The 14,691-nt window shown below is 38.8% G+C and overlaps 2 protein-coding genes across 2 annotated transcripts; one reads left to right on the top strand and one right to left on the bottom strand.

The window, feature by feature from the left end:
* Positions 1-118: 118 nt before the first annotated feature.
* On the bottom strand, positions 119-7,200 carry tk1 (thymidine kinase 1, soluble). Its single transcript, XM_077605262.1, has 7 exons — positions 6,985-7,200; positions 6,805-6,836; positions 3,385-3,498; positions 1,161-1,254; positions 975-1,064; positions 709-828; positions 119-632 (listed from the first exon to the last, which is right to left on the bottom strand). The coding sequence occupies exons 1-7, from the start codon at positions 7,048-7,050 to the stop codon at positions 441-443; spliced, it is 708 nt and encodes a 235-aa protein (XP_077461388.1). The 5' UTR covers positions 7,051-7,200; the 3' UTR covers positions 119-440.
* A 149-nt stretch (positions 7,201-7,349) lies between these two features.
* Positions 7,350-14,678, top strand: afmid (arylformamidase). The gene is made up of 8 exons (XM_077605786.1): positions 7,350-7,759; positions 7,991-8,081; positions 11,108-11,212; positions 11,278-11,326; positions 11,405-11,490; positions 13,148-13,220; positions 13,287-13,384; positions 13,483-14,678. The coding sequence occupies exons 1-8, from the start codon at positions 7,730-7,732 to the stop codon at positions 13,563-13,565; spliced, it is 615 nt and encodes a 204-aa protein (XP_077461912.1). The 5' UTR covers positions 7,350-7,729; the 3' UTR covers positions 13,566-14,678.
* Positions 14,679-14,691: the final 13 nt, after the last annotated feature.

The following is a 14,691-nucleotide window of genomic DNA, read 5'->3' as shown; positions in this document are numbered from 1 at the left end:
TTATAGGGGGACCTTCCGTTCGTGTGGTCATCGAGCTAAAAACAAAGTGTTTAATCATATAGTAGTAATATATAAAAATGAAGCAGCTGTAATAAAATGAGTAAAATATGTCATAGTCTTCAAATGTTGGTGTCATTTAGTCTTCCCACAGAAACAAACCTAAAACAAAAATATATTTCTCTCCACTTTCAGACATTTTTGAAAAGTTGCAGGGAGGCACTATAGCAGTGTTAAAGAGCCACATGCAGCTCCAGAACCTTACGTTGCCAACTCCCAGCCTAAGTGATTACATTTCTATCAATGCACAAATACCCAGCAGCATAAAAACAATATTGCTGCATTACAACCCATTAACAGAACCTATAAATGTTTCCCAACCATCTTGCAGTGTCAAATACAATTCACTTTATTGGAATTGATTGTACTCCAATTAGTGTTTATCAACATCGATGAGCAACTGTTTTGACATGTTCAGATGTGAATGGAAGAGAAAGTCCATTGGTTTTCCCATTAGGTGATTGTTGAAGAGTTTCATCCCCGAGGGGAGAACGATTTTCTTTGCCCTGCATCAGATGTCCGTAACAATTTCGACAGACTGCTTGGTACTTGTCAGCTCCGCCGATCACTTCCACCTATGGACCACAGAAAAAGCCATGCTTAAAAGAAGATAAACCCCACTAACTTATATATTCATTTGCGTATGCTCACCTCCTTCTCCGTTCCAATCCTCTTTGTGTAGGCTGCATCTTGATAACACTGCATGCATACAGCGTGAAGCTTTACCACGCTTTCCGCCAAAGGAACAAGGTTCAAAATGTTTCCAAATGGCTAAAGAAACATGGAATAAATTCAGTTATTCTGACTGGACACATTCTGAATTATTTTCAACCACTTTGACAGTTTTATCAGTCAAAACACATTCCTGCACCATCATCGCTAGACAATGTGTATTTGTCAGGTAAGAAAAGATTCACCCTTCTCTGGAAGGTTGCATCCAAAGCCGCAACAATAACAGTTTTTCCCAAATTGGCCATTTCCTCACAGAACTCCACTGTGTCCGGGAACTGCAGTGACACAAAGAGTCACAAGAGTTTGAGTGGGCTTCGCTGAATGTTCACGTGAAAGAAAGTAGTAGTAAAAAAAAAAAAGAATCCACTCACAAATTGCCCTTCATCGATTCCAATGACAGAAGCTTGTAGTGCCCACAACTGCACATCTTTAAGCGAGTTTGCAGATACAGCTTCCATTGTGTTTCTAGGGGATGGACAAGGAAATAAGTTCATTTTTTGCACCAATGAAACAACTAAAAGCATGCCAACATTATGCAATTGTTTAGTTCAATTTAAAATTTCGTATTTTCTGGACTATAAGTTGCACTTTTTCTTCATAGTTTGGCTGGGCCAGCAACTTGTACTCAAGTGCGACTTATATACAGTGGTACCTCTAATTAAAAAAATATTTAGTTGTAGAAATGGTTTCGTAACTTGGATTTTTTTTTTAAATAGAGCAGTATTTTAAATGTTCACTAAATCGTTCCATGGTGCTAAAAAAAAACAAAGTTACTAAACCCTTTAAAAATGATCTAAATGCCCCAATTTTGTTTGAAATATGAGAAACAAAAATCAGATAAAATGATTCATTAAATGTATTAAAATGATTATGAAGCATGCAAAAACATTTTTTGTGCATAAGTCTAAGGAGGCAGCTAACGTTGGGAAACTGACAAAGCACACGAGCATATGCACATAAACACACATCTAAACAAATCAAACTTATGAAATTTTAAAATTTCTTCTAATGTGTATTTGCACAGTACCAAAAAGTATCAGAACATAGCTAATTAATTTAGAGTGAATGCATTGAATTTAATTTTGCTTATTTTAATTGATAATTATGATTCTGAATTAAGTTGTATGGCTCTCCGCTAACCTGTGAGCTAAATTATGGAAACCGCTTGTGAGAGCGCTGAACCCCTAACACACCAATAGGAGCGTCACATCAGCACTGAGTTGCCGACACTACCTCTAGCGCTGCTTAAATCATAAATCTTTTTTTCCCATTACACTCTTCTGCATATGCACATATGCAGTGATTACCAGCAGCATGATAAAGTGGTTAAAATAATTCAGAGACATTTTGTACTATAAAAAAAGTGGTGAAATGACAAAAAAATACACACCATCATGTATTTTTACTTTTAAATTCTGAGTCTGGCTCTCACAGAATGACATTTAAAAATAAGAACGGTTTATGGCTTGCTCTATCAAAAAGCAAAAAGGTTCCTGACCCCTGCTTTAATGCTTCCTTCTGTTTCAATATCGTAGTGATGGTATGTGTATTATTGGCATATTCCCTTGCAATACCAGTAATGGTGGATAACAGAACCCGCATTCGCACCAATTTTAAATAAAGAACAGTTTCTTTAACCACACTTGAAGAAAAAAAAAAAGAGTTGTTTTTGTCAAAGAGCCAATGGGAAGCTAGTGTATGGAGATTGTCAGGCAGGACACAACGCTACCATGGCAATTTCAAAATAAAATAACCTGAACATTTCATTTTATTTCGGCTTGCCAAACACTGGTGTTTAACCACCTAATAACAGATTGTTTACATATTAAAATTGTTCAGGTGGGCTTTCTGTCGCGAAGGAAGATGAACTGCTGTCCAATATCAGGTAATTTCCTACCTATGGCGGGTGGGTCTTGAACATTCTCCCACAATAAACAAAGGTTCACTCTATTACCACCATGGTTTCTCAATACGCTCATCATGACGTACCAGTTGATCACCAGGGTACTATTGGTAGATGGCATGACGTAAAAATTTGATGCAGTCAGTTGGTTTCCTTTAGGCCTGAACAATGTCTCGTTTGTACACGACATCGCAATGTGCGCAAGCATAATACATCGTAGTACGTGTGATACCTTTATTTTTAATCTGCATATCTGCCTCTTTAAATTAGCACATCACGGTTTCTGCTGACAACAACTATCTGTGTGGGGAGCCGACAGCCCAAAATAAACAAGCTGACAGCTGCTTGTTAAGTGATACTTTGATTTTGGAGACTTCAAACGTGTTTCAACTTTATGCTTCAATTCGGTGCCCTTTGCTGGTGACATGTTGTAAGACTACATAAATATACGGTTAGATGTTTTTGACTTGATCATTTCTTAAGTAGCTCACATGCGGAAAAAATGCGAGCAACCCATGATTTATACAATAGACTCACCACAGACAAAGGCCAAGGTTGTCAGCTCTGTCCAGAAGTCATCGATAAAATAGCAGTACAGTACAACATAATGTTGTATATACTACACCCACAACCTTAATTAGACTTACACAAAGTAAGGATTTTGCAACACAAAACAACAGTACGCTACTTACTTATCATGTGTAGCCATTTTCAAGTCTGAGTAGCGTGTATCCTTGGCATATTTGATAACCAAACAGGTGTACTGGGCAGCCAGAAAACGACGCACCCGTCGAATCAATTCAGTGCTGTAGGGAAAACAATAAATCGTAAGACAAGCTCCTCAAAAAGAATATTGTATTGTACGCCCACATACATGGGGCTGTGGCTCTCCAAATGGGGTATGAGTACAACAGTGGTCAAACTAAACCTCACTAAAACATACTTAACATCTACATGCAATTACAGTGGTACCTCGAGATACAAGCTTAATTCGTTCCGGGACTGAGCTCGTATGTCGATATTCTCGTAACTCAAACAAACGTTTCCCATTGAAATGAACTAAAAATAATTTGTTCCAACCCTCTTAAAATACACCAAAAACAGGATATTGGATTGGAAAAAGTTTTATTTCTTCTAATTTGCCATCTATTAACAAAGTAACACATAACTAGTGGTTTAATATTACTAAAATGTGTTTAATTGAAGTAAAATTTGACGGATTTCGCGGAGGGTAGAGAGACAGAGACGGGGGGGGGGGGGGGGGGGGGAATATTCCACGGCAACGCACTTGTAACAGAACAAACACATTTAAATTAACTTGGATTAATATATACAGACACTCAAACGTATGTTTAATGTAAATTTACACAAAACTGAATTTTAGTTTTACCTTTGTTCTCCGGGTTGACTCAGCTGATTTCAGCAGTTTTTAAAAGGAACGCATCAAGGATTGTTTGTGTTGGGTTTATTCTTGGATGTTACTATATGTTCATTAAGCATTTAATAGGTAATGAAGCTATAAATTAATTTGTGCTATACTTTATGATGGGACCGAGTAAGCTGCTTTCGAGGCTAGTTAATTGTTTTCAGGACTATTGACCGAACAGGACACCATGTTCCAGGCCGAGACTGTTGATCTGAGTTGGCAATGAAAATCTACGAGGGACTCTTAAATTGCTTTGACTTGGATTCCGGCAGATGGCGATAATCGAATCAACGTCCGAAAATACTCGCATTATTGTTTAAAAATACGGTCGCTCTGTTTACCTTGTAAAGAAATTATTATGCTTATTCGTGCAAATTCTTACGCAGTTGTTTTGTTTTCCGATCCGCTCGGGTCATTTTATATGCTTACTTGTGCAAATTCTTACGCAGGTGTTTTTGGTTCCGATCTAAAATGAGATTGATGTGTCAGTTGTTTTTTTACCTTAATGGTGTTATTCGGTTAGCTTATGCAATTGTTTGAATCAGATTACCTCAAATGTTTTGATTATGCGCTGACTAAATTGACAGAGGAAGATGCCGTTTCTTTAGAATCATCCTGGACGAGGGCGAGTCGGGAGTGATTTCCCTTGCAAGTTGTAGCCAGAGTATGTTAATGATGTCTCCCTGTTTTGATTAAAGTGTATTAATAATAAACCTATCAGTTTGTTTTTGCCTTCCCTTCAAAATATTTCGAAAATGGCGTGCACAAATGTCCTCACAATACGATAACGCGCAACCACTTGCCAGCTTGTCATGGTGCCTCTTTTCTACAAAATCAGAAAACTCTTGCCACTTCGCTAGCATATCTTTGATATCCTTTGTAGCCAGGCGGCCCCCCTCTTCCACCTACTCCTCGCTACGAGTTCCCGCAACACCTCCAAATGTTCACTCGCCTGGAGCTCGATTAAATCCTGTGTCATCAGTTCTTCGTGGTGCTCGGCGATTGGGTCATTCACATCTGCCTCATTAACCTCCAGCCCCAAGGAATTTCAGAGTGACAAGATATCATCCATGACGACGAGCAAGCTTTGTGACACGTACTCCACGCTCATATTTTTCAATTATTTCACGCTTAATATTGATTGTCAAATGTTACACTCTGCATTTAATCTTAAAACACAGGGAGAAATAATCAGAACAGTGATCCATTGTTGTTTCTTCAATCCAACTTTTTACTGTAAACTTATCAACACAAAAACCCATACAGACGCTCCCCTACTTACGGACATACGTCTTACGAACAACGGTACATACGAACATGTCTGCAAATTGCGTTTATGTCGAAAAATGTTCGTAAATTCGATTTTGTATTTTTTTCCGAGTAGTGCTTCTTTCCGCCGCTAATACGCCTGGCGCTGTGAGGGCTCAGCTCACCCAGCATCTACCTTCTTCGTTGCAATGCGGAAGTGCGTGAACATATCTCCAGTGCGCAAAGAGCCTTTTTCATTTGTATCATTAAATATCTCGTGCAACCATTATTGAATATGGTTGGTAAAAAGCGAAAGGCTTCTATTGAGGGAGTTGCAAGGAAGAGGCAAGCCATTCCATTTGAAACGAGTGGCAATAATAACGAAGCTTGATGCGCGTGAGAATGGTGAGCGTTTCACGGGCATACAACTTGAATCGTTCGACCGTCAGTACCATTTATAAACAGAAAGATCGAGCAGCAGGACCCAAATATTGAACGTTGCACAAAGTTTGCAAATCAATTGAATGATGCCATACAGTGCTACCGCATCATTTATGATGAAAAAAAGAAGAAAACTGTGGAATCGTCGTTCGATCGCTTCTTTCGGCCAGTTTCTAATACATAAATCTCTCTCTCTCTATACAGTACTGTACATATTCTCTCCATTTTATTAAATGTTTTTTTTCAGTACAAACCAATGTGTGTTACTTATACAAGCCTTAAACATACAAATGCACTTATATAAACCTTCAATATACTTATATAGGCCTTAAACATAAATTATAATACAAAATATAGCACTGAATCAACTTACAAACAAATTCAACTTATGAACAATCGCTCGGAACCTAACTCGTTCGTAAGTAGGGGAGCGTCTGTATATTGCAAACCACAAACTCAACCGGCCTCTACAACAAACAGCATACCTTAAAACACGGAGAAATAATCAGATCAGTGATCCATTGTTGTTTCTTAACATTCAAGTCCAGTAAATACCATTTTAAAGAAACAATGATTTAAAAAATGTCATCCAACTAGAGTGATATACTTTTTGATTAAATCCTCAACAGCATTGAGTAATATTTTCAAACCAATATATGGGATATGCATACATTAACTTCTGGGAGGCAAATGCACTCTTTAAATGTTGGGCCATTGTGTTTGCAGAACGTATTTATTGAATTGATCCTCCATTAAAATACTTCAAAACAAAGGTGTGACATAAATGAGCAATGCATGAATTGGCGGAATATGTTAGTATATATAGTAGTTTTAGTTGCGTGCCACAAATAATTGGAAATACATACACGTTACGTACATGCATGAGATATATACACGCGCACGCACACACGCGCACACACACACGCGCGCACACACACGCGCGCACACACATACATACACACATACATATATATACATTTAATATATATAGTATTACCTTTTGCCGGAAAACATCGGTCCAAATATAACCTGTAAAAATCAATTGGGGGAGACCGTTAGAGAGTGGAATCGATCCCAAATATAGTAGAACGTTAATAGTGATGCAAATGTGTTAAAAGATTTAAATGACAAATTTCGCCTAGTATGAAAAAAAAGCACATTTGCAGCCAAAACAAACCTGGATTTGCCCCTGAGCTTTTCGCGGGGAATTTGGATAAACTTTTGGAAAAACCATACAATCCATTTCTTCCTAGTCCAAAACAAAGAAGCAAATTGAAGAAAAAAACTTTGAAAAAAAATGCAAAGTCAGCTAAATCAGCTAAATTAATTGACGATTAGTAGCTGTATTGTAAGTCCAGCGCGCCTTTGGAGTTTATGCAACCAGCGTCTTCAAACACGGAAATAATTCTACCAATTGGCAGCGTGTCTGGGCAGTCATGTGACCGTTTAAAATGCAGTCATGTGACCGTTTAAAATGCTAAGAGCGGGAGAGAGAAACGAATTGAAGTTCGCACTCCCTGACAGTTGGTGGCGGTAACATGCAATTCTATTGTTTTCTAGGGCCAATTTTGATCGGAAGAAGTATAGTATCGACAATAGCACAATATCCGTATCGTTGGCGAGGAGGAAAAGTAGACCTGACAAACCAGGTCTAATCCACATTTTAACATAATTTTTATTAATTAAAAAAATATGTAAACGAATTGGGGCCATCTTATTTGTGTCTCACACCCTTCACGAATGGATAGGGGGCCACAAACATTGGCTGAGTACACCACAGGAACTAATTTGGTGCTACACTCCCGGGAGTTGCAGTAAAGTATACAATCCTCATGGGTCTAAAGTTCAAAATAGTCCACACAACTGCTGTTTCCCGTTGATTTAGTCCTATCAAGAGAGTTTCGACAAAACTGCTTCAAGAAATGACATCCTGGACTGCAATGACGAAAGATGTAAGGCTGTATAGTATACGCTTTGTTGTTGTCAACTAGGATTCAAGTTAGCTTAAATAAATGCAATATACCTGGGGGGTTACGTTACTTCACCAGCGGGGGGCGCTGTTTCGCATAGCGTTACTCCATATAATGATGTCGGACGCCGAGTGCTGTTTTATGGCGTTAGCTAGTCTTTTTCGGCTCGGTTCGGTTCACCAGAACACTAACCACCACTACCTGTTTAACTAGGAGCTCGAAAGGCAATATTCACCCAGCCGGTGGTCGCACAGGATGGCGGCAGACGATGTGATCAAAAGCCACGTCAAGACTTTAAAGGAAGGTCGGTCGGTCCCTTATTATTGAATCAACCACGATTCCTGGGCAATTTTTTACACTGAAACGTAATTGGGTATACAGATAGGTAGGAAGCCAATGTCGTTGTCATTCATTTGTAATTAATCACTATTTTTAATCTACAATCCGGAAATGTTTTCTGACGAACTGAATGTTTTTTTTAAACATTAGTAATATGTGGACATGATCAAATAATAATGGGTTTATACCAGCATTATTAAAGGGGCATCGCAAACTTGGCAAGATTTGGGGAAATATTAGCGCGTAGTTCTATTAACGTTTGTTAATTACTAATCAACATGGTATATTTAAAAAAAATACTATATAAGTAATTAATGTGTGTGATCATTTACCTTCAACGTGCACAAGGGACTAAATTTGGAAATTTTGAAAAACTTACATATTTACATGTGTGATTAACATAAATATGAATATTAGCGTGTGCTGTCCATTATTAAATAAATCAAACTCAATAAAGACACTGAAATAAATGCACTTAAACACATAAACACACTGCTTACGACTGCAACTATCACTCTAAATTCTATTTTCATAGTACTTTACACTTTGGATGCCATTGACGATGATAGATGTCCAATTTATTTAACCTAGATAGAGTGTTTGTGAATGCTGATGTTTCAGTGCCATTGACAACGCTAGCCATCCAACCCATTTTGAGTTGGTGGGGATAATAAACAATCTCCCAGTTAAAAGGGATTGAATGCCTAGCACCCGTAATAGTGGTCAGTGAGATAAAGGAGCGCTTTGTGAGGGGTTAAAAAAATCCTCTGCCCCTGTCAAGATTTTAGGAAAGCAAATTTTGTCACAACACCGCTTCTTCAAAGCCATTTAATTGTAAATTTACTGTATTTTCCGGACTATAAGTCACACTTTCTTTTATAGTTTGGCTGGGCCTGCAACTAATACCCAAGTGTGACTTAAACAGTCATACCTCCTAAATAGGAAATTAATTGGTTCCAGAACTTTTTTCGTAACTTGAAAATTTCGTAAGTAGAGGTGTACTTTATATGTAAATACTCTAATTCGTTCCATGGTCCTCACGCAACTACAAACTAAACCCTTTAAAATTGGTCAAAGTGTCACAATTTTGTATGAAAGATGTGAGGAAACACAAAAATTAGAGAAAATTAAAGGGAAATGCTTTATTAATGTCTTAAAATAAATAAAGCATATGAAAATCTGTCCTGCGCTGGTGAAATAGTTCCCTCTGCGGCCGTTATACTGGGAGAAATAATGCCTGTGTTTGTCCGCCAGATGGCAACAAGAGCCCATTCTAACAGGGCCGAAAATCGTCCACTTTGTAGTACATTTAAGACTTTTACGTGTGCCCTGTGTGTGTGTGAAAATATGTACCGCATTGCATTTGTATGGGTTTTAATCGCTTAATCAGGCGAAATGCAATCATTAATAAGTGGAGCATTTAGCCGAGGTGGACCGGTATGTAAGAGAGAATCTTGAAACATGGAGAGTGGTTGTTGTGAGACAGCCAATTGAATTGAATTGAATGCTTTTATTGTCATTATATAAAATAGAATGAGAGCACAGTAGGGGGTAGCAATGTTCTAAAGTGAGAATCAATGCATCCGCGACAATATTTTCTAAATGAAATGATGGATTAGGAAATGCATTTACTTTTGGGGGGATTTCGTAACGTGGGTCTTTTTCGTCATTTGCATATAAAAAAAATTGTAACCTGAAAATTTCGTACCGAGAAGCATTCGTAAGTAGAGGTATGACTGTATATGTATTTTTTTCCTCTCTGATCACTATGTTGTTTTTTTAGGCTATGGTTATCTGAAAAATATGTTAACAGATTTAGCCTGTTGTTCTGCATTTTACCATTGTGACTTTAACATATGTTTGTTCTTGGTTTCTGACAAAATAAAAATTGCCCTCCCAAAAAGGCGACTTATACTCCAGTGCAATGTTCCCTCTATTTTTTTGTTGGTCTGAGCAGAAAGACAACCTCCCTGAGCGCACTGAGTACCAGTGTGAGCGACATCATCGGTACTCAGATGATTCGCCTAAAGACGTTTCGCCGACGGACGTTTGACAGACGGGCAGGTCGCCGAATGGACGTTCCGCCGAACGTTCATTCGGCCGAACGGAGGTTTCGCCGAAACGGGATTCGCGCGCTCGCCCCGCCCCCGGATGGTGTGTGTACAAGTTTTTCAACCTCGGCCCGCGGGCCATATACGGCCCGTTAGGATTTTTAATCCGGCCCGCCGCCGGTGTTGTCCAAATTATAGTAAAAATCAATGTTAGTCTACCATCAATGGCAGCCCGGGAATAAGCACTCTTGGGCGGGCAGATGTAGCAGAACCGAGCCGTAAAATGACAGCAATCGGGTCAAATCCATCCTAAAACAGCATTTAATGATTAAATACAAATACTGGAGCTCTTTGGACATTAGAACGGAGCCCAGGGAAGATAATTCCTCGGTAAAATGTCGCGATGGAGGCAAAAAACGTCTATATTCGTCCATTCGCCAAACGGCTCAAAATGCTCTCAAATTCGGTCAAATCCAGCTGAAAACAGCGTTTAATGATTAAATACAAATACCAGTATTTGTATTTAATCATTAAACACTTTTTGAACCAACGTTCATTCGGCGACCTGTCCGTCTGTCAAACGTCCGTCGGCAAAACGTCTTTAGGCGAATCATCCGGTCATCCATATGATTGCTGCTGCGCAGAGACGACGAGAGTAGTGCGCAATTGCGCACACGCGCAGCTTAGAGGGAACATTGCTCCAGTGTGACTTATATGTTTTGTTTTTTCATTTTTACTGTGTATTCTTTGGCTGGTATGACTTGAAGTCAGAAAAATGCAGTAATTTAGAAATACAAACAGCCAAACAAATGTTCCAAATATTATACACAGGTGAATCATGCACCCTTTTGCACATGAATGAAAGAGCATTTGATTTTAGACCGGTTAAAATTGATTGAAATTGGCAAAGGATCCTCTTCTGACTTTTTTTGACATGCAGGAACAGAGCGGGCGCGCAATCTGGCTCAAACGTTACTCAACGTTCCCTACGGAGAAGGTGAAGGTGAAAAATTAGATGCCTACATCCCTACCACCAAGTCCCTCGGTGAGGAGCAGTCATAACTCGTCAATGTTGTGTTCGAGTATTAATAATGCTCTCCTATTTTTCAGACGTACCTCTCGTTATTTACCTTCATGGTGGATACTGGCAGTTTCTCAGGTATGTGCTTTGCTTCTACCACAAGGATAGCAAATGTTCTGATTTTTCTTGTTGGTTACATTTGACATGCTCCTGTAGTAAGGAGGAGTCCGGATTTATGGCAGTCCCACTGGCCGAGAAAGGTGTAGTAGTAGTGGCGGTTGGCTACGACATCGCGCCCAGAGGTAGTGTCTATTTCTGATGGTACCCTTGGCTTTATTTACACCAGTGTTTGTCAACCATTTTTGAGCTGTCACACACAGTTTGCGTTGCAAAAATCTCAAGGCATACCACCAGCTGTAAATCTTCAAATTTAAAACAGTGTTGCTCACCCATATTAACAATACAAAGCCATTCTCATCATAGCTTTATAAACAGGAATCAAATAAATGCCCAAAAAGTACTGTATTTTCTCGCATATTAGCCGTCTATGTACAAATTGCCTTAAAATTGTTGAATTTTACCATATCTTGCGTATAAGACGCCCCTTGATTCACAATTTTCAACTCCCTATTCAATGTTTTAGTAGAGAGTACAAATGTGTTTCTTTGAAGGGAAAATCTTTAGAAAAATCATCGCACGTGGTATTTCTGAGATACTGTATGAATTGAAGGGGTCGTCTGCTGGATTGCACATTCCGAATGGGTGTTGCCTGCACGTAGACAAATTCAAAAAGGAAGTCACGTGAGCAGTACATCCAGGAAGTGTGTCCGTAGCGGTCTACTTTTAACCAAGTCTCTGCGTGCAATAATAGCATGAGATACACGTTACGCAGGTATTTAGGCTGATATTTTAATGATCGACCGCAAGACCTTCGATCAGCCTTAACAACCATTGGGTTATGCTGACATTGTAAACCCTACGAACACATGTATCAAGGCTACTCGCGTCTGGCCAGTTAGATCACGTTTAACTACGATAAGATGGCGGCGCCCTGAGCAAGTAATGGCAGGCACAAGTGGGTTTTTTCACCTTTTATGCAAGATACGTTTTTTTTTTAAATTTCTTTCATAGACATTAAAATACATTTTGTTCACCGTTTTATCTCTTTATCTTTTCTCTATTTTCAAATAAATGACCATATCGCCCACATTGTCTTGCGTTATGGCGTTTCGTCTTTGTCACCTTGCAGTTTTGTCTTTGTCGCCTTGCAGTTTTGTGCATGTCAAGTGTAATTTGTGCCCATTTAAGGTGTACCCTTGATTTTGTCTTTTTTTAGCAACAAATACAGCATATATGCGAGGATATACGGTAGTTCAAAATCTAATTTTTCCCACGACCTTATGTTGCCAAAAGTTGAAATGCGCAGACCCCGAGCATCTTCCTGTTCACATGGTGTAAACCTAAGTAATGTTCCGATTTTATCTCGTAATTTTATGACTTTTCTCCCAAGATTACTTTAATCTCTCAGTATTACGCAAAAAGCAGACTTAACGTCGCCTAAAGTTGAGGCCCATGAAACCAAACAACTTCTAGTTCACGTTAAAAATAAGCAACAACATTTGTTACATTTTGTAATATCACGATTTGAATCTAGCAACATTACAATATTTGCTTATTGTTCGTCATATTTCAATTGTAATTTCATAATATTACAAATTTTCTCTCCGAATATTACAATGTAATCACGTGTAATTACCCACAGAACACCTGATCATCGTTCACACATGGCACAGTGTTTGCGAAACACTAATTTTACACTACATTATTCAAGTGAGACAATTTGGATGTGTGTCATGGCAGTATGAATTAAAAAAAAGCATTGAAATGTATCTTTTGACATGGTATAAATCCAGCCTATGGGGGCAGCAGGGTTGTACGTGATAATGTCTTTTCTCTCAGGTAACATGGACTCGATGGTCTCTCAGGTGCGAAGAAGTGTTGTGTCTGTTGTCCAGCAGTATTCACATATCAGGTAGTCCTCAAGATTCTCACAAATACGACATGACACGTCTCGGTCACATGACACTCTTCTTTTTAGCGGCTTGTATCTCTGTGGCCACTCTGCCGGTGCTCACCTTGCTGCTATGGTTCTTTCCACTGATTGGTCGCAGTACAGCACCGTACCTCAAATCAAAGGTGAAGCGCTTCTTAAATTATTGCGCCTGTAAAAAAAGGAAATTAAGAAAAAAGAGCAACAACACAAATTTGATCTTATTCGTTTTATTATTCTTTAGGTGCCTTTCTTGTCAGTGGTATCTATGACCTCTTGCCCATCCTGTCTACATACGTCAATGACCCGTTGAAAATGACTGAGTAAGTATTGTAGTACAGTAATACCTCAACATACGAGTTCCCCGACATACGAGCAATTTGAGATACGAGTAAAATTTCGGGCAAATATTTATCTTGAGATATGAGACAAATTTTGATATACGAGCATACAACGGACGCGAGAGGCTGCTCATAAGAACATCATGGCCACTGTCTTTCTGGTCGCAACTCCCTCGTGTAATGTCTCTACGACCACTGGGCGGAGCGTTGCATTTTTTCAGTGTTTTTTTCTCCCCCTTAGTCAGTGCAGAATGGCGGAGCTTGATCGCTAAAACGAGAGGAGCATACTACTTCTTGTTGGCAAGTGGTCGTGCGTTATCCTATTGTGAGGACATTTGTGTGTATCATTTTCGGAATATTTTGAAGAGAAGACAAAAGCAAACAACCCTCAATAGGTTCCTTTTAGCTGCAGCTGAAAGTCAGGGTGGAGGCGGGGCAAAAAGAGCCAATCCGGGAGAAGTAAGGTATAAAAATGTAAAACAAAATTAGAATTAAGTTTAGTGTAAGGTTAGATTAAACTTATTTTTGAGTGTCTGTGTCGTAATTCAAGTTAATGTAAATTTGTTTGTTATGTTACGAGCGCGTTGCCGTGCAAAAAGTCTTCCGTCTAATTTTAGTACTATTAAACCACTAGTTATTTGTTACTTTGTTAATAGATGGCGAATTAGAACAAATACAAATGTTTTTCCAATCCAATATCCTGTTTTTGTGTTTTTTCAGAGGGTTGGAATTATTTAATTTGTTTTTAGTTCATTTCTATGGGAAACGTTCATTTGAGTTACGAATAAATCGACATACGAGCTCTGTCCCGGAACGAATTAAGATCGTATCTCAAGGTACCACTGTAATGTCAATCTTTATGTGCTCATAGTCTAATGAAATCACTGTGTTTGTACGTGCGTGATTCTGTTTGAGATTGTTTACATTTTTGCACTTGTATTTTCTGGTGGCAGGGAGGTGGCAAAAAGAAACAGCCCAAGCAAGTTAATTCCACAGCTCAAACTCTCTTCCTCAGGCTGCCACATTGTTGTAGCTGTCGCTGAGAATGACTCAACTGAGTTTCGCAAGCAGTCAGAAGATTACTACAATGTCAGTTTCCCATAATTCAGTCT

The sequence above is a fragment of the Stigmatopora argus genome, chromosome 7 (assembly GCF_051989625.1).
Source record: "Stigmatopora argus isolate UIUO_Sarg chromosome 7, RoL_Sarg_1.0, whole genome shotgun sequence".
NCBI classification, from domain to species: Eukaryota; Metazoa; Chordata; class Actinopteri; order Syngnathiformes; family Syngnathidae; genus Stigmatopora; species Stigmatopora argus.
The sequence above is the reverse complement of the archived record's forward strand: the minus strand, read 5'-3'. Positions and strand labels throughout refer to the sequence as shown.